At 28.8% G+C, this 27,960-nt stretch overlaps 1 protein-coding gene across 2 annotated transcripts in view; it reads left to right on the top strand.

Annotated features, from left to right (window-relative positions):
• The first annotated feature begins 558 nt into the window (after nucleotides 1-558).
• Nucleotides 559-27,960, top strand: part of LOC129913446 (protein cappuccino) — a 109,296-nt gene continuing 81,894 nt past the window's right edge. The window contains exons 1-2 of one of the 2 annotated variants that reach the window (XM_055992138.1): nucleotides 559-2,193; nucleotides 24,253-25,203. In XM_055992138.1, the coding sequence (XP_055848113.1) occupies nucleotides 1,947-2,193; nucleotides 24,253-25,203 (1,198 nt within the window). In that variant the 5' untranslated portion in view covers nucleotides 559-1,946. The remainder of the gene's footprint in view (nucleotides 2,194-24,252; nucleotides 25,204-27,960) is intronic. The other variant, XM_055992145.1, reaches the window with a different exon arrangement.

Below are 27,960 nucleotides of genomic sequence, written 5' to 3' on the forward strand. Positions count from 1 at the left end.
ATCCACGATTTACGAATAAAAGCAGACTAATTGTAAAAATGTTCCCTTATTATGTACATCATCTATTTTCCATAAAGTTTATTTTTTCCCTTTCTTTCAATAAAAAAAAAACCTCAAATTCGGTTCAACTTTATCACCACACAAAGAACAAAAAAAAAAAAACCTAAAAATTGATAAAACTACAAATTAAATAATTTCCCCCCTCAAAACCCCTTCACACAACCAACCATCTCTATAGTGCCAAAGTGAGGGTAAAAAAAAACCATTTCGAACTTGAACACATTCCATTATCGCGTTTCGATTCGATTTCGGCACTTTGCATGTCCGACTAACATATGTTTTTCGTTGATTATAACAATAGTGTGCGCTTCAAAATAGTGGGGAGAAATCACCCCTACACTAACATAACATAGCCCACAATATATGGTTTAGCAAAACAAGAACAAAAAAAAAAAATCAAAAAAACATTTTAAAGATAACCACAAAAAGCACACATAATTACAATTCAGTATTTGAATTGAAACGATTCTCAACGGATCACGGTGGTTCACGGATCGGCGGCGGAGGACGGTTATACTGACCAGCTAGTGTACTTTTTTGTTTTGTATTCATTTTATCGGTTTTATAGTTTCATCCCTCTAATATCGACCCCAATCTAAATCCAAAAAACTTTTTTCCATTAGATTTTAATTCTTCTTTTATTTTTCCATTATTTTTTTTTGTTTTGTTGTTGTTTTGCTTTTATTTTCAATCTAAATTGACTATGGCCAATTATCACATTCACCAGATGCAAAACAAAATCCAAAAACAACAACAACAATCCCCTATCAAGATTATATGATGCACAATCAACCCCCTTCCATCCCCATCATGACCTACTCAACGAACAATCACTTAGTCACAAACACAACCAGTCACCGTTAATTTAATGGCAAATTTTCGGAATCAAACGAATCTCGGAATCTAGGTCTTGAATGTAGCTAACCTATAGCATCCCTCAAATGATGACGCGAATTTGTATAGTTCCCAGATACACATGGTCCACAATTTCACTGCAGAACTTTTGACATAAGTCTCGAGTTTGCGCGTAAGCTCTCCCAAAACGGATATATCGATTTTTCTTCCATCACATATAACCGTAACCGGGCTTAAGCTGTCACTTTGACAGTTCTCCAATTGTATCGCCACACACAACCCCAACCACCCCTATACGATAGATGTCAGTTATTTAGTGTTAAGGTGTGGAAGTTTTCTCGTTATATTTTTTTAGTGTGTTATTTTTTTTTGGGAATAATTTATCATTTCTTTTCTGCTAAGCAAATAATATCGAGACAATTCGAAGAAAGAAAGTAAAACCCCAACAAATTACGGTTTTGCTGCCAATGTCAATGTTTGTTGCCGGTAAATGTGTCAAAAAAGAAAAAAAAAAAGTGTTGGAATGAATTTATTACTATCCATAGAAATGCTGCATGTCAAAATATTGTGTTGTTTGGTTGAATAAGGAAATAGAAAAAAAAATAAATTATGGTTGCTAACGAAGTAGCTGGATTGGCAAGGGTGTGAATTATATAGAGGGTGGAATGATAATTTCTTTAGGAACCAATGAATTTCTTCATTTGGAAAATAGATTTCCCCCATCCCCAAGACTAGGAATTATAATTTCTGTCAATTGACACTTGAAAACAACAAAACACAAAAAAAAAAAAAATAATGTTCTCCCGAGGGCGTGCGCTCATGATGGTGTCGCGTATTTGTGTTCGACTTGTGTACAATTGTGTCAAATAGAAAAAAAAAAATTACACTGGGTGTGAGAAATTTTTTTTTTCATCGAATTTTTTGTTTGTTTTTGAAAGACAACAAAAATAAAAACAATTTTTTTTATCAAAGAAAAAATTTAATTGTATTGAATTGAAAGAAATTAAAAATTTAATTCAATATACGACACCATGGGAACGTCACATAGTCATCATCATAATGCTTCAAATGCTAGCGATGGAATTGGCGATGAATCAAATGTGTCAAGTTCAGGTGGCGGTGGTGGTGGCAATAAGAGAAGGAATAGTCGGTCGAAAATATTTGCACGTTTTGGGCATAGAAAATCTAAGGACCAACTATTGTCACCATCTTCGATTGAGGGTGGTGGTTCGTTTCTGGCTGATGTCGATGAAGCGGGTAGTGAAGTTAATGAAAATGGTAAGTTTCTTAAAAGCTATTGTTAAATTTTTGATTAGAAAGTTTTGACAGTATTTTAGATCAATTTAGATGACTCTCTTTCATAAATTGTTTTTTTTTTTTCAAATCTGTTTCCTGTGTTTAATAAAATGTAGAATTCAAGTAGAGTTTTTTTTCTGTAGAATTCATCTTTACTTTTTCTTATTTTTTTTATAAATTTATTGACAAAGAAAAATATGAATAAGAATACAAAATGAATCACAACATCTTTTGATGATTCCCCGAATGACTCATGTTCAGTTTGATTACCAAGAAGCTTATAATTGGTTAGATGATTGCATTGTTACTTTGTAATGATACATTTGAAGCTACGACAACAGTTTTACTTGAACGTGATTTCTCAAAGAAAAAAGTTCATTTAGCCTAAGTGATACATTAAAGATAAGCCGATACAAAAATGAAGATTTGAAGGTGGCAACCCTATTTAAGAAAAGAAATGCTTTTCAAAACAATTAATAAAATAATATTTAAAAATTGTAAAGGTAAATCTAGATATATGGTAACCCTGTTCAAATATAAAACAACATTAAATTGTTTTTAAATAAAAAGTATTATTTTGATATTCATTTTTAATTACCAAGTTGAAGATAAAAATGTAAACAAAATTTTAAATAAAACTCTTGTCTATAAAAAAAAAATGTTGGCTGCCGTCTCTTACATATTATGATCAAGTAATCGGCAGCAATGTTTAACAAACATTTTTTGTAAAAATGTCAGCATCGATACAAGCGTCTTCTTTGACCGCTGATTTATGGGTTATAAAAAGTTTTATAAAATTGATTTTGGCGCCCTCTAGAGGCAACAATTTTGAACTATTTTTGTTTAACATCGGATATCATTGTCGATACTCAAATTGAGATTTTTCACAACTTGAACATTGGTTCAAGTGAAGGTTTTATTCAGAGAAAAATTAAAAAATGGTCAAATGACCATTTTTTGAAGTCGAGTCAAATCTTGACATGAGGAAATTTGTTTGCTTTATATCACCCATAATGAAATTTATCTGATTCGAAATAGTGAAAAATTAGCGTTGTCTCAAATTTTGAAATAGTGGAAACTTAGAATTTCTCCAATAAGAAAGTTTACTCAAACGTTCAGTAGAGAAAAATCTCGCCTACAGTGATGATGATGAATATGAATTCAGTCCTTAATTAACAGAGACTAAACTCTAACAAAAAAAAATCTCCAAAAGTATTAAATGGTTTATGAACACGAATATCTTTTAATTGTAGTGTATAATAGACATGTATTCTAAAAATTAAACAAAATACAAAGCATTTTTTTTTTCCTAGAAAATAGAATAAAGTCAGATCAGAAATAAGAAAAATTACATGAAAATAGTACGTATACACCCTAGTGTACTGTGAACTGTTTGAAATAGTTTCAAATGTCTTTTTGCGAAACTCCTGGGGTAACCAAAGCACTCGAAACAAATAAAAACATAACAGTAAGGTGTGTCAAAAGTCTCTAGTGAACAAAATTTATGAAGGTTTGTATGGGCTAAAGCTAATTTTAGTGGGAAATTGATTTTTTTGTTCTAAAAAAAATATTTGGTATTTTCCATTTTTAATATGGCCCTTAAATACATGAGTGAATACTTATCATCTTGTTTATCTTATCCTTGTTTTGAAGCAGGTTAGGTAGTAGTGGTTGCCATGCAAATTACCCGACACACTTAGACCCTTATGAATCCATTGTGATGCCACAGATGACTAGTAACTTAGGAATTCACTAGCCGGACCACTCGGAGCTTCTAATGAATAGTGATAGACTTTTAACGTCCGTTTTCACTAGATCGCTAGTGTCCTAGATGGAGTTTCCTTCTAATAGAGAGAGCAGGGCAGGTGCACAGAAGATGTTGAACAGTTTCCTCTTCTTCTTCATCCATGCAACTTCTGCAGAAATCGTTAGAGATGGTGGATCTTATATGCATTCTGTTTAAATTCAACAAACCCTTTGAACGTTTCAAGTCTATACAAGGCCAAGGTTTTTTGCTGATTAGTTACTCCTTCAAAATGTCAAGCTAATCCGCCCGTTTAGGTTGTAGCTTTTTGTACAGTTACACGAATTTACCGCCGGACGGAATGACAAAAACCACTTTTTTGGACTTCTTCATAATCGTATTGTTGGTTTTGATTAAAACTTCCAATTTTCTCCTGACCCGAAAAAAATACTTGTCATCTATAGACAGAATAGTCAACGTACATGCAACATGTTCAAAAATGGAATTCACCGTTTAAAGGAAAAAAATACTCTATAACTCAACAAACTCGACGAAATTCTATAAGCAATGTTTTGGAACCCAATAGATTTGCAGAAATATTTTTAAGCTCAAATTATAAGACATTTTATAAGTTTAAGCACCATGGTTTATCATTTTTGCTATTTATGCACTTTTGACAACGATACGTTCGACACTTTAGATGTCCATTGGCTCACAATCCTAAACAACTCTCTGAAAAATCTGAACTACCAGATTGATTTTTTTCATATTCAGTATGATTACAATGCATTTTCATTATTAGTAGAGTAACTAAAGCAAATTATTAAGGAACCCGGCCGAACAGCTCTGATTTTGACGATTTTTTTTCAAACGTAGGTAATTAAAAATACTTTAAAGTCTTTAGATTAAAAATTGCCGGTGTTGCCGTATTGTTTTTTAAAATTAAAATTAATTTTTTTTTAACAAAACCATTTTTTTTGCTTAAATTTCATAAAACAAATGATAGCAAAAGATTCTCTAGGTAATTTAAGGAAAATATATAAAAGGCATATATAAAAGGGACAGTCTTCCATCGTTTAAGCGATTAATGCAATTTTTTAACATTCTGACCTCAAACACAAAAAAAATATTTTGAAAACAACGGCAACACCTACGATATTTTAAAATACATTTTTAAAAAGCCAGAAGCTCATTCTTATCTCTTAAATTTAAATCCACTAAATTTAATCAAGACTTTTTTTAAAAATGGTCCTCAAACTCAGAATTAAAAAAAAAATGTTATTAGAAAAATTTTAAATGACTTTTTTCCAAACTTTTTCTAATAAAATATGAATTTATTTAAAAAAAAATTTTTGGCCATAAATATTATCAGTTGAAAAAAAAATGAAAAATTACTTCAATTTCAATGGTTTTTTTTTATTAAAACTGAATGTTTGCATTGAAATAATTAATTTTCTCAAAGACTGTGGTAAATAGGAACTTAAAATTTTTGCTATTTAACTTTCAACAGTAAGGGTTATTAAATGAATAAAAAATAATTTTTTGTTTAGATGTTGAACTTAAAAAAAAAAAAATAAGTTACATTTTTTTTCAAAACTTTTATTAAAAAAAGTTCTTCGAAAATGAAATACTTTTTAATTTTGTTCATAAACCGTAATACATATTGACATTTCCTTTTATAATTTGAAATCATAATAAATGCGGCCAAAAAAATTTGAAAATAAATGCATTTTATATTACGACCAAGTTTAAAAAACGACATGTTAAAATTTTTCAATAATTTTTTTTTTTTTCAAAAATCTGAGTTCAATTACCATTCTTTCAAAAGCCGTTTATTCAATTAACTTAATTTTAATTTTACATATATGACTAAGCTTCTAGCTTTTTAAAAATGTATATTTAAATATTGTAGGTGTTGCCGTTGTGTTCAAATATTTTTTTTTTGTGTTTGAAGTCAATTAATAAGAAAATTGCATCTATCGCTTGAACTATGGAAGATTGTCCCTCACTCCCATGTATTTTTTTTCCTTGAATTTCCTAGACAATCTTTTGGCATCAATTAATTTATGAAATTTGAGAAAAATTTTTGAAAAAAATTTGTTTTTTGTTCACAAAAATCTTCAATTAAATTTAAAAAATCATAACGGCAACACCGGCAATTTTTAATCTATAGACTTTAAAGTATTTTTAATGACCGACGTTTGAAAAAAAAGATTATCAAAATCTAAGCTGTTCGGCCGTGTTCCCTAATATTGCTAATTTTTGAGCTTTAGTTACTCCACTATATACATATTATATTATAGACTTTCATTTGGAAGTTAGTTGAAGTTAAAATAAAAATGAAAAAAAAAAGTATTTCATCGTTAATAAAACAGTAGAATATTTTTTGAAAAATTAAATAAACCTGCCAGAATTCTTCTTTAATTTAAATTATATTGTTTAAAAACATGGCGTAGTTACTAAAATCCACTTAATTCTAAAAATACAGCCTAATCACCAAATGAAAACTAAAATACAGACACTTCAATTTGAGTTAACATAAGCAGTATGTATATACCTTGCTCAATGTATGTAAGTATATGGATAAACTTTGCCCAATCTCTTTACATGCTTTTTTGACAAAGTGCGCAATGTTTTGCTTAGCCAACTCTCTATTAATAACAACCAACTGCTCAAAAACCATTTATTCGAATCATCTAAAAAATTAATCAAACATAATGAAAATCTGTCTAATATTTTCCAACAAAATATTCTTATTTTAGAATACCTCATCATCTTTCAAAAATTAAAAAAAAAAAAATTATTTGTCAATTTTTCGCTTAAAACCACATTCGTTTATCTTTTTAACCGATTTTCTAAAAGATTAAACTCTTCGAAGAACTTTTCTTCCACAAGTTAAAGTATAATATTTGAGTTTGGTCTTACGAGGAGTGTTATTATGATGGCGGTCTATGCGGTAGTCCATATCCCATCACCTATATTTCTCTCGTTTATGTTTACTTTGTGGTATGCCTTTAATATTATATTTTTTTTCGTTCTTTCTTTTCTTCTTCTAACTCAAACTCTTCCTGAGTTAAAAAAAAAAAAAAAAAAAGTTAAACAACATTTCAACCTCACATCCACTTATTCTACTACGCCTACGTGCTTTTAAATTGACATAAACTCGTTAAAGAACGTCAAGTCTGTACGTCAATGTTAGGTTACGAGTATACATACATATATAAAATATAAACATAACCGTACTTCATTCAAGGTTCCATGAGCATAAAAATTAATATTGAAATTTTCCACCATCGCAGATGATGGCTCCTTTATAGATGTATAATATGTGTTGTGGTAAAAAAAATATTATCAGCTTCAGTAACCTTTACATCATTATACTTTTTTTTTCTCGGGTTATAAGAAAACACAATGGAATGCGGAACTATTAGAATATTTTTTTAAATTTATTAAAAAAACTGCTGTAGTAAAAAATTTAGCTTTAAGTTTTATAAAAATACTGTTTTTTTTTATTTAAGTAATAACGCTTCAGAAAATAAACTTATTTTTCAAACTTGAATGGTTTATGTTAGAGCTCTAAATCTTAGAGTTGTTTTTTTTTTTTAATTTGGTGGTAAAATTCCTTTAAAAACATTACAACAATAGAGACGAAAGTCAATAAATTTGTGTTATATACAGGTCATTGAAAAAATGCGAAACGTGGGGCGAATTAACGAAATTTTGCAGGTTTTATGTTATCTTAAAGAATAAAATAAAAACATTATGCAGATGAAAAAAAAATTATTCAAAAATGAAAAAAGTGCTTAAAAAATAGTACGTATACGCCACAGTTACCAAATTTTTCTTTGGATATTATTGTTGCATCTATTGGACAATATAGTAAACAACTGGTTTGCCATTGTTTGCGCTCTTTATCAAATGAATAATTTTACCGAAATTAAGAAGTTAAAAACCACCCGTTTTAAGCTTGAGGAGCAATTTTATTTTTAAAAGTATTCAAAATAAATTACATTTTTCTTTCCATATCTTTTCAAAAACCATAATTTAAAAAATTATTAAAATTTTCAAATTAAGTTATTTTATTCAATCGTTTTTAAAGGTCAAAATATTTAGAAAAACGTTTGAGACATTACAAACATTCAAACACGAAAGTAGCTGGTAAACTCAACTCCTTTTTTTTTAATTTCTTTTTCGAAAACTAAAAACTATCAGTGATATTTTTTATTATTTTAATTTTATTTTTCATTAGATTTTTGTCTACTTAAATATTGTTTAACTTTTTTTTCAAATTGTGGGGAATATGCTTAAATTAATAAAAATAAATATCACACTATTCAAAGTTAAGACTATTTGTACTAAGACATAAGTTTGGCAGCTAAAAGTTCCAAATTTAAGAAACTTTTGTAAATAATAACCTATGTCTTCTAGTTTTTGAATAAAATAAAAAAAAAAAAAATAAAATAACTTTTTTTAACAGCCTTACCCGTGAGTATAGTTTGGGTATTTAGAAAATATTTTTAAATTATCCGTGTATTTTAATGATGATATTGTTGACACGGTTACCGGCGCTCCCTTAAACCTGGAAATTCCACTAGTGATCTGAAATAACACCCTACGATCAATACAACCCCACAATTCAAATAAGGATTCATCTCAATGAGAAAATTTAAACAACGTTTGATGAGGATCTTTTTTGAAATGAATATTTGACGTAAAATAAACAATTCCAATAAAATAAGTCAGCTTTATGTTACCTGCGGGTTAGGTGCTAGGTTGGGTTTATTCTCAAAATTTCTTTAAATTCAAAAGAAATGTGCAATTAAAACCCAGTTTCATCAAGAAGATATAAAATAAACATGAAAAAAAAATCGACAAGTTTTTTAAAGAAAAGCTTCAGAAGCATCAATTCATTTTAATATTCAGTTTTCAAATTCTGCAAATGAAGCAGTGTATTAACTCCCACCGAAGTAACCCCGCGGTGTTGTTAAACAAAATAAGTAATAAACAACTAACAAACGCTCAGGATTCAGCGGTACACTTATTTACTTGTTTAAAGAAGACACTTCTTATTAAAATAAAAAGAAGTTCATTTTGATTTAAACAGATTCTATTTACTTCCATAAGAAATCTTATTATATTAAATAGATGGGGTTGAAGAAGAGCCTTTTTTTTGCTTCCGTCCTCAAAGTACACGTGCTTCAATTTTTTCTGAAAGGTAATAACCTAAAAGTTAATATAAAGGATTTCTTACAATTCAATAAGTAAATGAAAAGGGTAAATAGGGGTAAAACGACATGGTAAAAAAAAAACAATTTATTTTCTAAATGGTAAGTCGTAGAAAACTTATTTTTTTTGTATCCGTAGGATAGACTTGTTAGAAGAATGGCAATATGTGTTGGAAAAATTTAAAAAAATTCAATATTGAGTAATGAACTTCAAAAACATATCTACTGTAGGTTGGAGGAATTTTTTAGAGAACTTTGATCTATACCCATTAAAGAAAACGAGAAAATATATTTAAGAACATTTAAAACGCATTATTTTTAAGGACCTGACTTTTGAAGTATTAATTTTTGAAAAACAACTATTTTTTAAGAGAATTTTTTTTTTTATTTTTTGAAATTTTTGGAAGCTTGAAAAAACTCAAACTTATAGTAGTGGAGTAACTAAAGCTCAAAAATTGGCAATATTAGGGAACCCGGCCGAACAGCTTAGATTTTGATAATCTTTTTTTCCAAACGTGTCGGTAGTTAAAAGTAAGGTATATAGATTAAAAATTGCCGGTGTTGCCCTTTTGATTTTTTTAATTTAATTGAAGATTTTTGTGAACAAAAATTTTGTTTTTTTCAAAAATTTTTCTTAAATTTCAAAGGTAAATTTATTGATGCCAAAAGAAAAAAAATGGGAGTAAGGGACAATCTTTCATCGTTCAAGCGATAGATGCAATTTTCTTATTAATTAACTTCAAACACAAAAAAAAAATATTTGAACACAACGGCAACACCTACAATATTTAAAAATTTAGTGAGTACAGCATTTTGAGGGAAATTTAATCTTCTTTTTTTCTTTAGAGCAATGTTTATGTCTATCTCAACCCAAAAAAAATGTACAATTGAAAAAGCAAAAAAACTCAAAAAATCGATTTTTTTGATATTTTTTTTATGATTGTTTCGACTATTTTGGTATGGAAATTTTTTTTTTCAATTTTAAAAAAACATTATTCCAATAGGAAATTTAATTCTCTACAAAACGTTTTATGTGCAATATATCAGAATTTTGCTTGGTATATTGAAAAAACCAAAGGGGGCTTTTGCACCCCTCTCATTTAATAGCACTCCGCGGTTTTATCTTCTCTTATAACCCATTGAACCCATTGCAATAAAAACCCGTGAACGTCTTAGTTCCTTTCTAAACTACATAATCAATAGCCTATATAGGATATAGGTGAGATTCATTTAAGAACGTGTGAAAAACTTGGATTTCTAAAATGCTTTTTCATTGATTTTCAATGCCGTTGTTGATATAATCTGGATTGAAGGACAAAGGCAGTGCAACAATAGATTTTTGATGAGATTCTTCCCTTGTATTTGTACAAAGTACAATGTTGTCTTCAAACTTTTATAAAGCCAATCGATTGTGCATCTATCAATTACCAGTTTACCGATAATGTTTGTTTTAATTTTTTTTTTTTTTTTTCAAAAATATGTTCTAAAATTACATACCTTTGTATTGAAATCGAAATCATGACAATTATTTTTTATGTAATTAGTATGATTTTTTTTTTTTTTTTTGAATGTATTTTAAGCACATCCCAAAGGGCTTACAGTAACTTTTCATTTGATAATTATGTACTATATCCAGTTCAAAACCTCAATAAAATGATAACCTAATTAAAATCGAATAATATGCATTTTCAAAAATATGTTTAAATGAACATCGTTTTGTATAAACTCAAAATTCATAAATATCCTCATTAAGAGTTTCAAATCATGAATACGATTTTATTTTTCAAAGGCTTAAATAACGTTTATTTATTGATGAAAATTACAAAAAAAAAAAAAATAATAAAACATAGTTTTTGGGGATCTAAATGAGTGTGCAAGCTAATGAAATATTCCTCTGGCCAATCAAATGAATACGAAACATGACATTAATAATAATTATGGCTTAACTGTACAAACATAACTGTCCTTTTTCACCAATATTCCTAACCCCTCTTGAAACCCTGCCTGTGGAAGGAGAAAATACCATAAAACGAACTCAGATATTGGTATTTTTGTTGAAATTTGTTAACAACTGGAATTTGAGGTGTAGGTGGGTAATGGTGGTTAGTAAAAGTTTTATAAAATTTTGCCGTTAACATTCTATACAAACACATGCAAAACATATGCCATATGGTTTACATATATGCGATGGTTTATCCTTATTTGGGTAACGATGCTAAAAGGATTAGAAAAGAGATATGATGGATGAGCCATAAAATGCCAGTTAATCCAATTATTTTCACTTTTAAAGTAAAAAAGTTTTTATACAAAATGCAATCTCGTTAAAAGCGACTTAAGTTGTTTTATATGTGATGTTGTTGATGATGATGATGATGATGATGATGTATGTGTGTCTGTTTTGGAGTAAGTTTTCTGTGTTTTTGTTTTACGCAGAAGATTATGTGGTAAAATTACTTATTAAAAGGATATCATATTAAACTAGAAACAGTAGCAGCTTGCTCATATATAAGTCATGTGTTTCAATGAAACAAAGTGGACATCTGTTCACTTAGCAAAAGGATGGACGTGAATATCTTAATTTTTTAATAATTTCCAAACCTAAGGATTGGGCAAAAAAAAAACGTTTTAGGATCTGCCGTAAAGTATGCCATTTGATATGTTTGATTGGAAATTTAGTACAAATAAGTCACAGAGTATATATATAGCCATCAACAACCTAAAAAGGTTATGAATTTGAAAACTTTAAAACAATGCTAAGCAATTTCTATAATTTTAATTGGGTGTTTTTGAACACCTATGTCCGAAGCGTCGCGACGACAGTAACTTATTTTTTTTTTAAAGCTCACCAAATTTAATTAAAAGAATCATTAAGAACAATTTGCGTTAAATTTTACAATTGCAAAATAAAATTGTTGCTCATACGTCACAGTGACCCACTTAATTGTAATATGTAATTTATTGATATGCCACTTACTTTCAAAATAATATATTTTTACTTGTGATATAGGTACTATAGGTACGTTTTGGTAACTCTAATATTAAAATTAAGAATAATTTTCAGAAAAAAAAAACATTATTATTAAAAAAAAGTTAAAATTTTTTGACGTGATAACGTCTTATAAATCGATGAACCTGGCAGCCACCACAAAAAAGTGACGCCATTTTCTCCCGTTCCACTCTCGCACTTTAGCAGTGCAGCAAAAATTTCAATTAAAATTAAAAAATAAACTATTAGAGATACAAAAATCTTCTATAGCTTATTTGAAGGATATTAACCTAAACTTAAATACGTTTGAAGGATTTTAAAAAATTCCGTCATTTAATAGGGTAAACAGGGTAAAAATGGAAAGATGAAATTTGGGCTAAAATCTAAACGCGAAGTTGTAGAGAGTTGTTTTTTTTTTTTTTTTTTGGGCTATAGATAGATGAGACTAATTTAAGAATAACTGAATTTAAGAAAAAATTCTAAAAAATTTTGAAACTAAGCTATAACGTTTTGTTTGAACGTTATACACGTGTTGGGGCTATGACAAAATGATGATTTTGGGTAGGAAAATTTTTTTTTGCCAATTTTAAAGGTGCCAGGTGAAAGATGAGGGGAAAAAAATTAGGCATCTTATACGGATTTTTTTCCAACACTCTGCATTTTGAAATATGAATTTTTGAAAAACACCTTGTTTTTTAGGGGTATTTTTGGGTAGTTTTTGATTTTTAGCTTTTTTTGGAGCGTTCAAAAAATCTTAAACTTATAGGACATGTAGGTTTTTGCCTTATGCATACATGCGCACAAAATTAGAATCGTTTAGTGAGTTTTGACTGAATAACGGAAGAAAAAAATTTTAAAAAACACGTCTTTGGATCGTTTTTAACTGATTTTCATCGTTTTTTTATTTTTATCTTTTTTTCTTTAATAGATACAGGAATAAAAATATATGGAGTAATGATAGACCATGACCACGACTAAATGTGTGCGAAGTTTAAATTATTTTCGTAAACACAATTTTAAGATAACGGTAAAATAAAATTTTAGAATTCAACAGGTTATAACTTTTTACCAAGAGCAGATAGAAATTTTATTAAACTTTTATGAGCATCCTGATACAATTACCTTTCATTTGGTATATCACACATAACGGTAGACTAACTACAAGCTACACAATGTTAAATCAAGAAACTTGCGAAAAACCTCAAAACACCAGTGGAGATCTGTTGCCCCCCGAACAGCCACCAGTGTGGGAAGTACCGTAATCTCAGTCTGGAAAATCGACATGGTTGACTTTAAAAAATTCTTACTTCTCTTGTAGGCATTTTTGAAATGAGATTGATACGTTATAAGAAAGGTGAAATAATAAGCTTTCATATGGTATACAATTTTTTATTGATTGTCAAACAAAAAAATTGATTCCATAGCGTGAGAACATAAAAATAAATCTTTTTACTTTGCCTTTTTTAATGAAATTTGATCGAGTTCAAAAAATTCTAGCTCTTTTTGTAGATGTCTCATAGACCTGATCGATATACATATATATTTTGAGCTAAGCTTTCAGATGGTATAAAATTTTGTATAGGTTGTTAGGCAAAAAAATGGAATTAATGACGTGAGAAGATAATTTTTTTTTTTTGTTTTTTTTTGATGAAAATGATTGTTTTCAATAAATTACACTGGTCAACAAAATTTAACTTTTTTTTGCCACAAGAACCCAAATATACTTTTCTAGTAATTTTTGGGGTGCTGAATCCGAATCTGAAGTTAGAAAAATTTGATTGGCCTTCGTTTTTGAAATATTACAGTTAGAAAATGTCAAAAAACGTAATTTTGGCTGTTTTCGAGGTTCTGTTTTTATGTGGGGTAATTCATTATAAACAAATTTGTAATGGTTATTATAAGAACAGATATTCTTCTTTCAAAAACTGTTTAAAATTTCCCGATATCTCTTTTATTGCTCGAGATATCTTTAGTTTCATTTAATAAGTCAAAGAGAAACTAAACTCAATCTAAAGTTTAAGTCACTGGCCACAGAATTTTTGCCACAAGAACCAAAATATACTTTTCTAAAGGTTTTTGAGTTGCTGAACTCAAATCCGCAATCGGAAAAATTCTATTAGCCTCCGTTCTTGAAATATAACCGTTATAAAAAAAAACCCTTTTTTGCATTTTATAACGGTAATATTTTAAGAACGAAGGCTAATAGAATTTTTCTGATTGTGTATTCGAGTTCAGCAACCCAAAAACCTTCAGAAAAGTATATTTTGATTCTTGTGGCAAAAAAAGTGTAATTTGGTTGGCCAGTGTTGTTTCTGATTCAAAGACCGCTACTTAAATTTTAAATATCTCGGGCAATAAAAGAGATATCGGAAAGATTTAAACATTTTTTGAATGAATAAAACTAGCTCTTATTGGCACCGTTACAAATTTATTCACAATTAATTACTCCACATAAAAACATAACCTCGAAAACAGCCAAAATTACGTTTTTTGACATTTTCTAACGGTAATATTTCAAAAACGAAGGCCAATCAAATTTTTCTGACTTCAGATTCGGATTCAGCACCCCAAAAACTACTAGAAAAGTATATTTTAGTTCATGTGGCAAAAACCTTGTTGACCAGTGTTATTTTTATACTTTTTGAGCATTGTAAAAATTTAAAAATGGTTTTATTCTTAAGAAGAAATACTTGGCTTTTAAATTGCATAATTTTTTTTGTAAGCTTTTAAAATAAAAAAATTAATAAAATGAGAAAATAAAAAATGTATTTTTTTAGCTTTTTCTTGTAAATTATAATTGTTTGAAATAAGTAAACGCCTAAATTGACTAATTTTAAACAAAAGCACACAACCTGTTTTCTGACGACTTTATCACGTAAAATCATCATCCGTAAACCGGGGGGTACATTCTATAAAAAACGAAACGAAAACGATCGTTCGTCTATGAAAAACGAAAGAAAATTTGCGACAGATACAGAACAAATTCTTTCGTTTTTCAAGTTGTATGAATCAAACCTTTCGCACACACGAAAACGTTTGTTCGTTTTCGCCATACAGAATCTCACCCCGGCTTTACAGACAACCTGCGATTTGCCATTTTTTTTAATTTTAATGGCGACTTTCAATTTAATGGGGAGTGAATAAATTGGACCTTAAAGGGGATGGTTTTGTAACGTTAAACCAAATTTAATATTAATTTTCAAGTTTTGTATATTAAAATTTCTTAAACAAATTATTTTTTAAAAACCTTTAATATTACAAGCGTTCATTTTATTTATTTTGATATTGACTCAAATGTTTTTTACAATACAAATAGGACAACCCATTACCACTCATTATTGATTGGGATTGGAATAACAAACTCTCGTTTGTTGTGCTAAGCAGTCTTAAGTCTTAAGTCTTAAGTCTTGAAAAAGCCATGTAATTTTTCGGGGATGAATTCCACAAATAACCCACCTGGGAGATTCTTAAGCAAAAATTTGCAAAAAACCCTATATTTACTGGTCTTTTGTTTTTTTTTTTTTGTGTGCCGGCACCCGGAATACAGAGCTTTAGAATAAAAAAAACGTTTTGCTATGGGATTTAAAAATCTTGCAACTTTTTTGCTGCCAAAGGTTGGCAACGTGACTCTTATCGTATGAAAAATAGCTTCACGTAAATTCCATAAACGTACACTTTTTTATTGTTTCTGGTTTGAAGAGTTTTATTATCAAGCAAAAACGGCCTAGAGAAGGTTTACATGTTTGATTAAAAAGCTATAAGATAATGCTAAGCAACTTTTCTAATTTTTGTTTGAAATTTCGCGATTCACTCTAAACACACAAAATACACCGATGTTTGACGGAAACTTGATAATTTAGTTGAAAGAACAAAAAAAAGTTACTCATACGTCACAGTGACCCACTTAATTGTAATATTTTATTGATAAATCAGTTGCTGTCAAAATTATATATATTTTTTTTTAGTTGAATTTTTACTTGTGAGGTCTTAAGGAATTGAAGTCCTTAATACCATTTATCGCCATTTATTTAAAAGTAGGGTAGTTTTTAAATTCATTCGATAAGGGAAATAAATAATAGTAAAACAAAATGGTTCTGTTGTATTTTTGTTGTTAAGACTGCAGAAACACCCATCAAAGAGTTTTTAAAGAACTTAACATATTTTGTAGCTTCTGATGGTTTTCTTGGTATTTTAATTAATTTACTAAATTTTCTTCCATCAATTTTTTTTCTTCTTCTTTTTTTTCTTCAATAAAAAAAAATTCTTCGTTCAAAGTGTTCATTTTAATATTAACCTCATGATGAACAATGGCGGTTATCTAATTTTCCTCACATTATTTCGAATAAAAAACAACACATTTCCCAACGTCAATTCTTCAAAAGCTTCTTTTTTTTTTTTGTTTCTTTGGTTTTTATATCTGCTTTTTATTAATTTTTGTCAGTATTTTCTTTATAACAGAAAAGCCAACTTGTTTTTTTGCACATGACTCTCTGCCATAAGGATTCTTTTCCTGTGTTATCTGTCCATAACCGTTTTATGAGAGTGTATATGAATTCAAAGTGAGAAAACGAAGTTAAATTTATTGCTTTCTCGCTTAAAGTAGTTTTTCATTTTCCTACTTCTTCAAGCGTGAATTTGCGGTGGTAGTTTCTTCTTCTACCTTTCGTTCTTCCTTCAAGTTTTCTAGCTGTTGCTGAGTTACTTTCCGCAGGATACTTGAATAGTGGAGTATATGGATGTGTTTGTATGCATAAGAGCAATGCAGATAGAAGATACATATTCGTATGTTGAAGAAAAAAAGACTTGAGCAAGAGAAAGAGAGAAAGATAACATGCATAACAGTGTTAGCTGTCATAAATTTGCCACAACTTGTTTGGCTTTGCCAAGTCATGCAAAAATCTGAAACGGTACATTCTCATATTTCTTGGCTCAGAATTTCTTTTTTTCTTTTTGTGTTATTTCGTTTTTTTTTTTGTTCTCAAAGCCGAATATCGTGGTATTGCATCCTTTAATGGTAGTTGTTGTCATGAATTCTATCCGTTTTTTAGTTATTTAACTTTGTAAGATGATTTCTTTTGCTTTGGTTAGGTACGTTGGTTATGGTATTGGTTGATATCTGTTGAAGCAGAAATTGCAGAAAAAAAAATTGAAGTTTATCTGAAAATTGCGATGGTGGTAAAAAAAATTTTGAATTTTTTCAACCTTTGTGAAAAGGGGCCTAGGAAATTATAAAAACATCAAGGTTAAAAAATTGTAAATTAAATCCTTCTTCCCTGAGATTTTTTAATAAGACGATTGAAAAATGCATTTTCAAAAGTAGAATTATTTTTTATAAGTTTAAGATAGTCCGTAATGATTCAACTTTTGTTACTTTTATATTTTATTCTTTCTTCTTATAAATATGATGACAACGTTCATTCTGAACAAAATTTTGAACATACTTTTTGAAAATAGAAAAACAAAAAAATCAAAAATTTAATCCAAGATTATTTATAAGTATTCTCAATAAACCTTCGAGGAATTTTTGAAAATATGAATGTACATAATATGTATTTTTAAAATATCTTTTCTTAATCAAATTATAATAACATTAGTTTACTAGTTTTACTAGTTTAGATAGATTTTTGTAAAAATATTTAAAAAAAAAAGTTAAAGTCCGGATAGGTTCTCAAGGTTTAAATTTTAACACACTTGGTATTCGGGCTATAAAAGACCAATCTGAAGAGAATAACCAGCACATGACTGCTTATTAATAATCTTTTTTATCAAAAAACAAATCCGACTTCCATGGATCAAAACAGGGTTTTATGATTTTTCTAATAGTTCCCATGGCTTATGTCGTTTTCTTTCACTCTATTAAGGAGTACTCTAAATTTTAACTCCTTTTTCTGGAGTGATAGAACATAATGAGAGTAATTTTTTGTTTTGTAATTGTGTGTGTGATAAGGCAAAAATGGATAATTTCCTTGAAAAAAATAGTGATAACCGCCCTAGGGAAAAATTTGTAAAAACTAAAAAAAAATTCGCAGTAGTTAATATTTTTTTTACTTCCAAGGGGGCTATACTTATTGCAAATGCTTCATGGTATATTTTGATTTCGAATATTTTTCATGAAACTCCTCATACAAAACTATCTCAAAAGTAAAGTCTTTTTTAGAAGACGCCAATTTGACAGCTATTTTCTTTAGTTTTATTTTGTTCTTGTTTTCGTATGTATTTTTCTTTAAAAAAAGCACCAAAATATACAAAGAAACAACTCCAGTGGGGTCTATGCGCAACGAAAACATTTGAAAAAAATTAAAAAAGTTACTATACACGCAAATAATACACAACCGACGAGCAGACTTTGCGAAATCAAATAAAGCAAAACAGCAAAAAAAAAGAACAAGATCAAAGAGAAACGTCAAAAAGAGTCACAAAATTTATTACCGGAGACTCACGATAGAAATTCTTGCTTCCCTTTTTTTGGAATTTTCTTTCTCCCTTGCTCTTATATGTGTCTCGCGCTTTGCGTCTTCGTGTAGAAGCGAACTTATGTAGTTTTACTTTTGGTATATTTTTCATTATGCTTCTGATCGGTTTTTTCAGCCTAATTGACACACACCCTTAGTTTGATTTTATAATTGTAAAATAAAAATATCCCAACAACGCAGAAAAAAAATGGGATTTTTTGTTATATGGCACAGGATTTTGTTTTTATTGATAAAGAACACTGGTTGAAAATTTTTTTTATTCGGTTTTCAATTTCATTTTGGAAAAAGTGAAGAATTAACGAAAAAATGGAAGAAATATATCTGGCGGAATATAATAAAATAGAAAATATATTCATAATGGTTGTTTTTGTTAATAACAAAAGAGTTTGAAAAAAAAAAATTCGCATTTTTCACTTTTTAAACAAAATTTTAAAATGTCAAACTTCAAATTCATAAGTGTGTGTGCAAATCGGTGTAAATCTGACTAAAAATGTGGAGTAAATCTGGGGTACTCCGTAGTACTAAAATTACTCCGGAGTAATTTTTTTTTACACTTTTGAGGCGTCAAAGAACACAAAACCTTCAAAAGTGCAAAAATAAGTACTAAAAGGGTACTCTCATTGGAGTGAAAGAAAACGACATTAAACTGAACAAAATTAAAATGGGACCACACTGCAAGTCACCAGCTTTCCAATTAGAATATATAGGAAAATTGGTTAACTAAGTCAAAAGTTATGCGGTAACAAACATAAAAAAAAAAAAAAAAAAAAAAAAAACAGACGAATTGAATACCTCCTCCTTTTTGGAAGTCATAAAAATGAAAATTTAAGAATTTCAACAATGAGTTAAAATTTAGGTACAGGTATTGAAATTTATCATTTCATCAAAACATTTAAAAAAAAATTACTAACTCTAAACTCTTAAAATCTAAACAAAGAAGCCATTCTTTGACATTTTTTTTAAGAAATAGAAATCTGAACTCTTCAAGAAGCAAAAGTATTGAAGTTTTTTAAATAGTGAACCCGAAACAACATCATAAAATTTACGAAGTCTTGTGGTACGGAAAAGATGATATGTAGGGGAAGTGGGGGCAAGACCGCCTATGGGGGCAAGACGGTTTTTGTACTATGTTGTATGAAAAAATATTAAATTGGCAGGACTTTTAATATAAAATAAATGGCTTCTGGTAAGCTCGATTATGTCTGTAAGTATGAGCAAGTTTGGTTGAAATTCCGAAAAGTTATAGTAAATTTTGTGATTTTTCATCAAATCGTCATGTTTTGTGTGAAAAGAATTTGTACTTTTTTAAATGAAATATTTAAAGTCTTAACTTTTTCCTTTTTTGTAATAAAAGTTGGGAACCGATGAAAATATAGCATATGTGCGTTTATGATTATTGCAAAAAGATTCCAAATTTTAGGATAGAAAAGGTTTTATTATCAACAGAAGTTGAAGTTGATTTTATTAGATGTTTTTTCACAACGTATTCTAACTTTTGTTTAGTATTTAAAATTTTTTTTTTTTAAGATGAGATTTCCTACAAAAAACATTAAAGTTAATGAATAAACACTTTATTTTAATTAAAAGATGTTTTTTATTGGTTTTTAGGACGGTTAAACACTAAAGGGGTAGTCTTGCCCCCACTTCCCCTATACATAAATAATTACCACAAAAATGTTATAACTTATAACTCTCGATTATTCTGAAATTAAGATATCCTGATTTTCTAAATAGTTCGAAGTGTTATAGATTTCAAACTAGAAATAATTTTAATTACTTAAAAATTGAAAAACTGGGGTAATATGAAATTGTTTTTTTTTTTTCTGCAAGTCGTCAATAAATAAAAGATAGATAAACGTTTTGCCTATACAAATTAGCAACCCTATATAAATTAAAAACAAAAGAAAAAAAACACATCAAAAAAAGAGCAAAAGAGTAGGTACCTTCCCGACAAACAATTTTGGTTCTATAAAGCTTTACAGATGCAATTTTTGCTTCTGTAAAGCATTATAGAAGCAAAATTGTTTGTAGGGTTACCTACAAGCTTTTGTTGACATTCTCTTCTTTCTTATAATTGTCGGTTGCCCCTTTCGGAGAACGTTTTTCTTGTACCGTTCATGAACCGACAAATTATAGCTAAAGCAAACATTTGAGAATGAAATTTGTATCTTAAAACGAAGGTGATTTTTTTAAGAATTCGGTCCTCGCAATTTCCCACCTCAATGATTTTGACCCATAAACTGTTTTTGGGAAATATTGAATCAGGCATGATATCAAATGGCTTTACAGATTCTCATACTGTGAAACGATTAGCTTCTTTTTGATTTATCATTTTAAAAATTACGGAATGACCCCAGTGATGTTATCTACCTGAAATGGTTTGATATTTTTGGGTACTTCTACACCTTTTGGTGTGACACAGTACTTCATTTTTTGTTCCTTGTTTGTGTACTATTCACTAAATTAAGTATTTAATAGCTTCAACACCTAGTATTTAAGTTATTAATATATTTTTAAAATTACCTTTTGATGACCTGCTTTTCAACGTCACAATTTCTTGAGCTAAGATGTTACGGGTGTGACGTTAGAAAATCAATTCACTCTGCTACGGTGAAAAAAGTCGTAAATATCGTTTTCAATATGAAAGGAGATTTTATTACGCTACGTTATTACAGTAAGCATTATATTTGAAGGAATTTAATAAAAAAAAATATTTAATAAAAAAATGTAACGGGTCGTGTGACATATTTTTTGTAACGGGTGTGACATTGTATGGAAAAAATTATTATACAATACACAATTTATTAGAATCATGAACCTAAATAAATATCAGCAAATTATTTCAATTTTAAATATAAATGCGTGCCATCGGCAATAAAATTTAATCTAGGGCTTACTTTGAAAGTTGTTTGACTGTTAATTTTCCCATTTTTTACCAAAAAACTCCTCAGTTTTTGAAATTTTATGATAAAAATCTATTTAAATATTTTATGAAATTATTAAAGTAAAAAGTATAAGTATTTTAATTACGATCATTTAATTTCCTAAACGTTCATTTTCATATTTTTTTCTATTACTATTCAACTTGCTTGAAATTACCCTTTTTCTTGAGAAATAATCGTAGTTGGAGCAAAAAAGACCATTGTTTTGTTTTTCTACGATCTAACTAGTGGAGTAACTAAAGCTCAAAAATTGGCAATATTAGGGAACCCGGCCGAACAGCTTAGGTAGATTTTGATGATCTTTTTTTTCAAACGTTGGTAATTAAAATACTTTAAAGTCTATAGATTCAAAATTGCCGGTGTTGCCGTTTTAATTTTTTTTAATTTTAGATTTTTTTAAATTTCATAAATTAATTGATGCCAAAAGAATGTCTAGGAAACTCAGGGAAAAAAAATATATGGGAGTAAGGGACAATCTTCCATCGTTCAAGCGAAAGATGCAATTTTCTTATTAATTGACTTCAAACACAAAAAAAAATATTTGAACACAACGGCAACACCTACAATATTTAAATATACATTTTTAAAAAGCTATATGCCTAGTCATACTTGTAAAATTAAAATAAATTTAATTGAATTAAGTTCTTTTGAAAGAATGGGAACTGAAAAAATTATTGAAAAAATTTTAACATGTCGTTTTTTAAACTTTTTCGTAATATAAAATGCATTTATTTTCAAATTTTTTTGGCCGCATTTATTATGATTTCAAATTATAAAAGGAAATGTCAATATGTATTACGGTTTAGGAAAAAAATTAAAAAGTATTTCATTTTCGAAGAACTTTTTTTAATAAAAGTTTTGAAAAAAAATGTAACTTATTTTTCTTTTTAAGTTCAACATCTAAACATAAAATTATTTTTTATTCATTTCTGTTGCAAATTAAATAGCAAAAATTTAAAGTTCTTTTTTACCAAAATCTTTGAGAAAATTAATTATTTCAATGAAAAAATTTGTTTTTATCAAAAAAAACCATTGAAATTGAAGTTTTTTGAATTTTTCAAAAGTGTGATATATATTAACTTTTCTGCTTCGGAATTCAACTGATAATATTTATGGCCAAAATGGTCATGGTCCATGGTCATTTTAAATTTTTCTAATAACATTTTTTTTTTAATTCTGAGTTTGAGGACCATTTTTTCAAAAAGTCTTGATTAAAATTAGTGGATTTAAATTTAAGAGATAAGAATGAGCTTCTGGCTTTTTAAAAATGTATTGTAAAATATTGTAGGTGTTGCCGTTGTTTTCAAAATATTTTTTTTGTTTTTGAGGTCAGAATGTTAGAAAATTGCATTTATCGCTTAAACGATGGAAGATTGTCCCTTACTCCTTTAAATATTTTTTCCTTAAATTACCTAAAGAATCTTTTGCTATCAATTGTTTTATGAAATTTAAGCAAAAAAAATGGTTTTGTTAAAAAAAAAAATTTAATTTTAATTTTAAAAAACAATACGACAGCATCGGCAATTTTTAATCTATAGACTTTAAAGTATTTTTAATTACCTACCTACGTTTGAAAAAATATCGTCAAAATCAGAGCTGTTCGGCCAGGTTCCCTAATAATTTGCTTTAGTTACTCTACTAAACCTTCTGTCCCATATAAAGATACAATCTCCTAAATTAGGTTGATAACACAAAACACAAATATTAAATTTCTATTCCTATAAACTCCATTTAACGTATTATGTTGATCTTAAATATTTTTTTTTTTAATTCTCACCAACGAATAGGTATAATTAATTCCTATTTATATAGTTGAGAGTCACATAGACCTAGAGCGTAGCCTATTTAAGTACTTTTTAATGTAGTTAGCTTGTTTGCATGAAATTCTTTTTTTGATATGTTTATTATTTCTGATTGCTTATGCCAAGATTCCACTTGTCACATACTAAAAAAAAAAAAATGACACACGCTATCCAAGTGTTTTACTACTCTTCCCCTTTTTCTTCCGGCAACAATAAAATAACAAAAACAAAGTCTATAAAATGACAACTGGAATCCCGGCATTTGGTGATAACAACATTTTCATTTGTTTGCTTTTTTTTTTATTTTCTTTCAACAAACAGAAAAAACATTAACTTCTTCCAGCATTTTGCATGTGACATCATATACTCTCGTTACTCATGTAGACTATTTTTTAGCGAAACAGTGTATAAAGAAAGACAAACAAAAAAAAAAGAGAAATAAATTCATTTTTCATGTTGTTTTCTGGTTCTTTTTTAACCATATTATTACCTTTCCATGGTTATTTTGTAATTTTGCCAAAGAAAAAGAAAGCAAAATAATCATTTTTAGCAAAAAACAAAACCGACTTCCATGGATCAAAACTGGGTTTTATGGTTTTTAAAATAGTTACTATGGCTTAAAGTTAACGAAATTGAAATGGGACCACACTGCAGCCACCAGCTTTCCAATACAAAAAGAATTATCAAAATTGGTTCACTCAGTCCAAAGTTATGCGGTAACAAACATAAAAAAAAAAAAAAAAAAAAATACAGACGAATTGAATACCTCCTCCTTTTTGGAAGTCGGTAAAAAACAAATAAAAATTATATTATAATTCTTTCTTCCTTCTCCAAATACCTCTACACCATCAAATCGTCTCACACATCAGTCAAAGATCATGGCAAGAAATGGCACAAGAAACAAACCAAAAAAAAAGAAAAACTTACAACAAAACAAAAATCCATTTTAAATCAACAAGAACCAGAAATTGCAACAACAGAAAAGAAAAATACTATAACAACCAAAGAAGATGCCAAAGAAGAGTCCAAAATGTCATCGACCCAAGACCAGACAGCGAGCATCATTGCTAGCCCTGGCCCCTGCTCTTCCGCAACCAACATTGCAGCGAGGGGAAATAATGCCCCCTTGGGTAATAGTGAATCAGTTGTTGCGGTGCCACTGTTAGCTGGCCAACAACACTCACCAACAAAGGGAATCACCAGCAGCAGTGGTTCAATTCAGTTTCAGTCATGTGCGTCGAGGTTAGCCATAAGAGAAGTTGAATCACCATCGGTTCCCCCTGAAACAGGAACCACTACCATGTCGACAAGAGTACGACAAATGGCAGCACTTAGCCAAGTGGAACCTTCCAGTGGTAATATGGTCATGGTAGCATCAACAGATGTTCGTTTTTCAATAGGCTCACCAAGTGACAACGACGACGCCACTGTCTCCACTGGAACGAGTTGTTTTGGTGATAATGGCGGTGATGGTGGTGGTGGAGGCAGTGATTCTTCCAATGTTGTTGGTAACCTAGCCGAAGCAGATGAGGCGATTCCGGGCTCAGGCAGTAATAATTTGGTTTTGGTTCTTGATGGTGTTCCGTCAGCGTCGTCGTCGTTGTCATCGTCTTCATCTTCACGGTCGGAAGTAACACCAACCGATGTCAAATTGACAGTTATATCGAAAAAGAATAATTCCGGTGTCCGGCAACACCAAGTTGAGACAATTATTGTGCAAACTGATTCGTGGAAAACAGCAAATAACTTTACAGCAGTTCTTCACCATCATCATTCGCAGCAGCAGCAACAGAACTTGTCCACGTCGTCATCCAATACAGGTGGGGATAAAAAAATTGTAGAGTTTTTTTTTTTTATTTGTTTTTATTTTTCTTTCAATTTTTTTTTGTGGCCCTTTTGCGTGTTTTTGTTGTGTTTTATTTTCCTTAGTTTTTTTTTTTTTTTTTTTTTTTTTTTTTTTTTTTTTTTGCTCTTTTGCTTTTTTTTATTTTTCTAATCATAAGATCTCGCACACTCACTTTAGTGTAAGCAAAAGGTTTTGGTCTTACTTTAGTTTATTTTAAGGTAGATACAAGCTGATTTGTTTGACTTTACTTGGATTACAAAATAAAAATAAATATTTTTTTTATTAAAAATAAAATAAACAATGAATAAGCGCGAGTTAAACCAAACGTTCTAGCCTAAGAATTTGAAAACATCGGAAGAGATCGTTTTCCAGTAGTGACTTAATAAGATCGGAGTTAATAGATCCTAAACGTAAACTATAGACATTTTATCAGTGAAGGGGAAAACTTAACTTAAGCGGTTTGTTTAGCCATCTCTTCAGTTGATTCGGAGTTAATTGGTCAGGACCCAACAAACAATATCCCTTCTATAAAGCTTTACAGGAGCTACATTACCACCTGTAAAGCTTTATAGAAGCAAATTTGTTAGTCGGGGAGTTAATTCGAGTTTAAAATCGAATAATTTTGAAAGAGTGAAATAGTGCTCGCAACAACTTTCTATTTGTTTTAAAATCCAAATATTTATTGGGTATAAAAATAGTACAGCCAAACCCAGAAAAATACCCCAAAGCAAATATCTGATTTTTAAAGTGTTTTAGATATTCATATGTAGTAGGGTACTTATGTCACTCGAAGTTATCCGGGTTGGACTGTACCTAAGTAGGTATAGGTACCTGCTAGTTAAAATTGCTGCAAGTACGTTTGGCTTTATTACCTCTTGCTTTAATGCCTGTTTTATTGTTTTCTTTTATACAAATTTATATTAAAAAAAAATTATATTTTAATAACAAAATCTCTACTTATCAATTTTTTGTGTTTCATTCTTTAAATGATTTTATTGCTATATGCAACTAAGACCCTTTGTACAATATACATTTTTTGAAGTTTGGTTTTTTCATTTCATTAAATAAATAATTTTACTGTTAGTTTTGCATAAATTTGTTTTTATATTGAATATTGAATTGAAAACACACCAAGGTTTTATGGTATTAATTCAAAAAACAAAAAAATAAACTTTTCTTTGGGGTCATTGCGAGAATATGAAAAAAAAAATTAAAACCCATAGGTCTACTAAATCCGTAAATTAGTTAAAATTTCCAGCGCATTTATTATAATCTTGTATAACCTTTAAATTTCAAGGAATCTTGATTTTCCAAACTTGTGAAATTCATCTTTTGGCTCCTGTCTTGGATTTGAATTTGTTTTATACTATACCTACATAAAATTGGAAGAAAATAAAATTTTCCATATACATACATATAGAATATACAATTTGGACGAACCAATTAGTATGTATATGGAAAAATTTAAAAATTAAAAATTTATATGCAATTAAATATGGAAAATTATGTAATTTAAGTAACTTTTTTAAGAAAATTATTATTTTTTTTTTTTTTTTGAGAAAATTAATTTTTTTGAAAACAGTCCGATGATTTTGGTTACGACTATATCTCAAGAGTAACGTTCAAATTTTTCTTTATTTTTTTTTTTTTTAATTTGTGTTTATAAAATATGTAGTACATATATAAAAATGACGGCACAAAATATTATGGAATTCACATACCTACTTCGTTTAAAGTACGAAACCGTTTAAAATATTTTTAAATATTTCAATTTTTTTAATTACAAAAGTATCTTTACAATTTTTTTAAAATTAATTTAAAATTATAATTTTTTTATGAATTTTTGCATCGAAATATTTAACATTACAATGCGATTTTTTATCTCTGCCTTAAAAATATTTTCCAACCACATATCGCAGAAAAAATTTAATTTTTGTTATGAAAATTTGTAGGGTAGCTGTTAAACTTTAATAAAAACTCTTAAAGTATGTTTTAACTGTTGTGATAGATTAAAATTTCGATCCAGATTGGACTTTATTTTCAAAATTTTATTTTTTTTTTATTTCTGAATTATTTTTATTCTGAATGCCTTCATTTTTAATGCAGGCTTTCCTGAAAGTTGTTTTTGTTAAAAATATACTGAAAAAAATGTATCTAAGAAAAGTTATTGCCGATTAAAAACAAGGCAAAATATAACCAAAATGCATGTGAAAAATATGCTACACTGATGAAATTTGGGATGAAGGTTTTTGATAAAACAGGGACAAGGGATTCATAAAGTTCTTAAAATTATTTTTGGTGAAAGGGTGTTTTTTTGATAGGTTAAGTTACGGTGAGAAAGGTATCATAACAGCTAATTTAAACTTTATTAATTTTTAAAACTTGGTGAGAAAGTTTTGGTTGGTATAAGAATTAAGAATCTATAAAAAGTACAAAATTATCTTAAGTGAAAGGGTGTTTTTTTTTTCAAGAAATGATGAAATTCGGAATTAATACCACAAAAACTAGGAAAAAATTGTTACACCAATGAAAATTTTTAAAAATGTTTCATTTATAACAGAAACCAAGAACCCAAAAAGTCTATGCAAATATTTTAGGTTAAAGGGTGTTTTTTTTTTGGGAAAATAGGTAAAATCCGCCATAAGTCCCCCAAAACCAATGGTATAAAAGGTACCCTCACGAAATTCCCATAGGAATTACGAATAAAACAAATTTATTTTCATGTGAAAGG

The sequence above is a fragment of the Episyrphus balteatus genome, chromosome 1 (genome assembly GCF_945859705.1).
Source record: "Episyrphus balteatus chromosome 1, idEpiBalt1.1, whole genome shotgun sequence".
NCBI lineage: Eukaryota > Metazoa > Arthropoda > Insecta > Diptera > Syrphidae > Episyrphus > Episyrphus balteatus.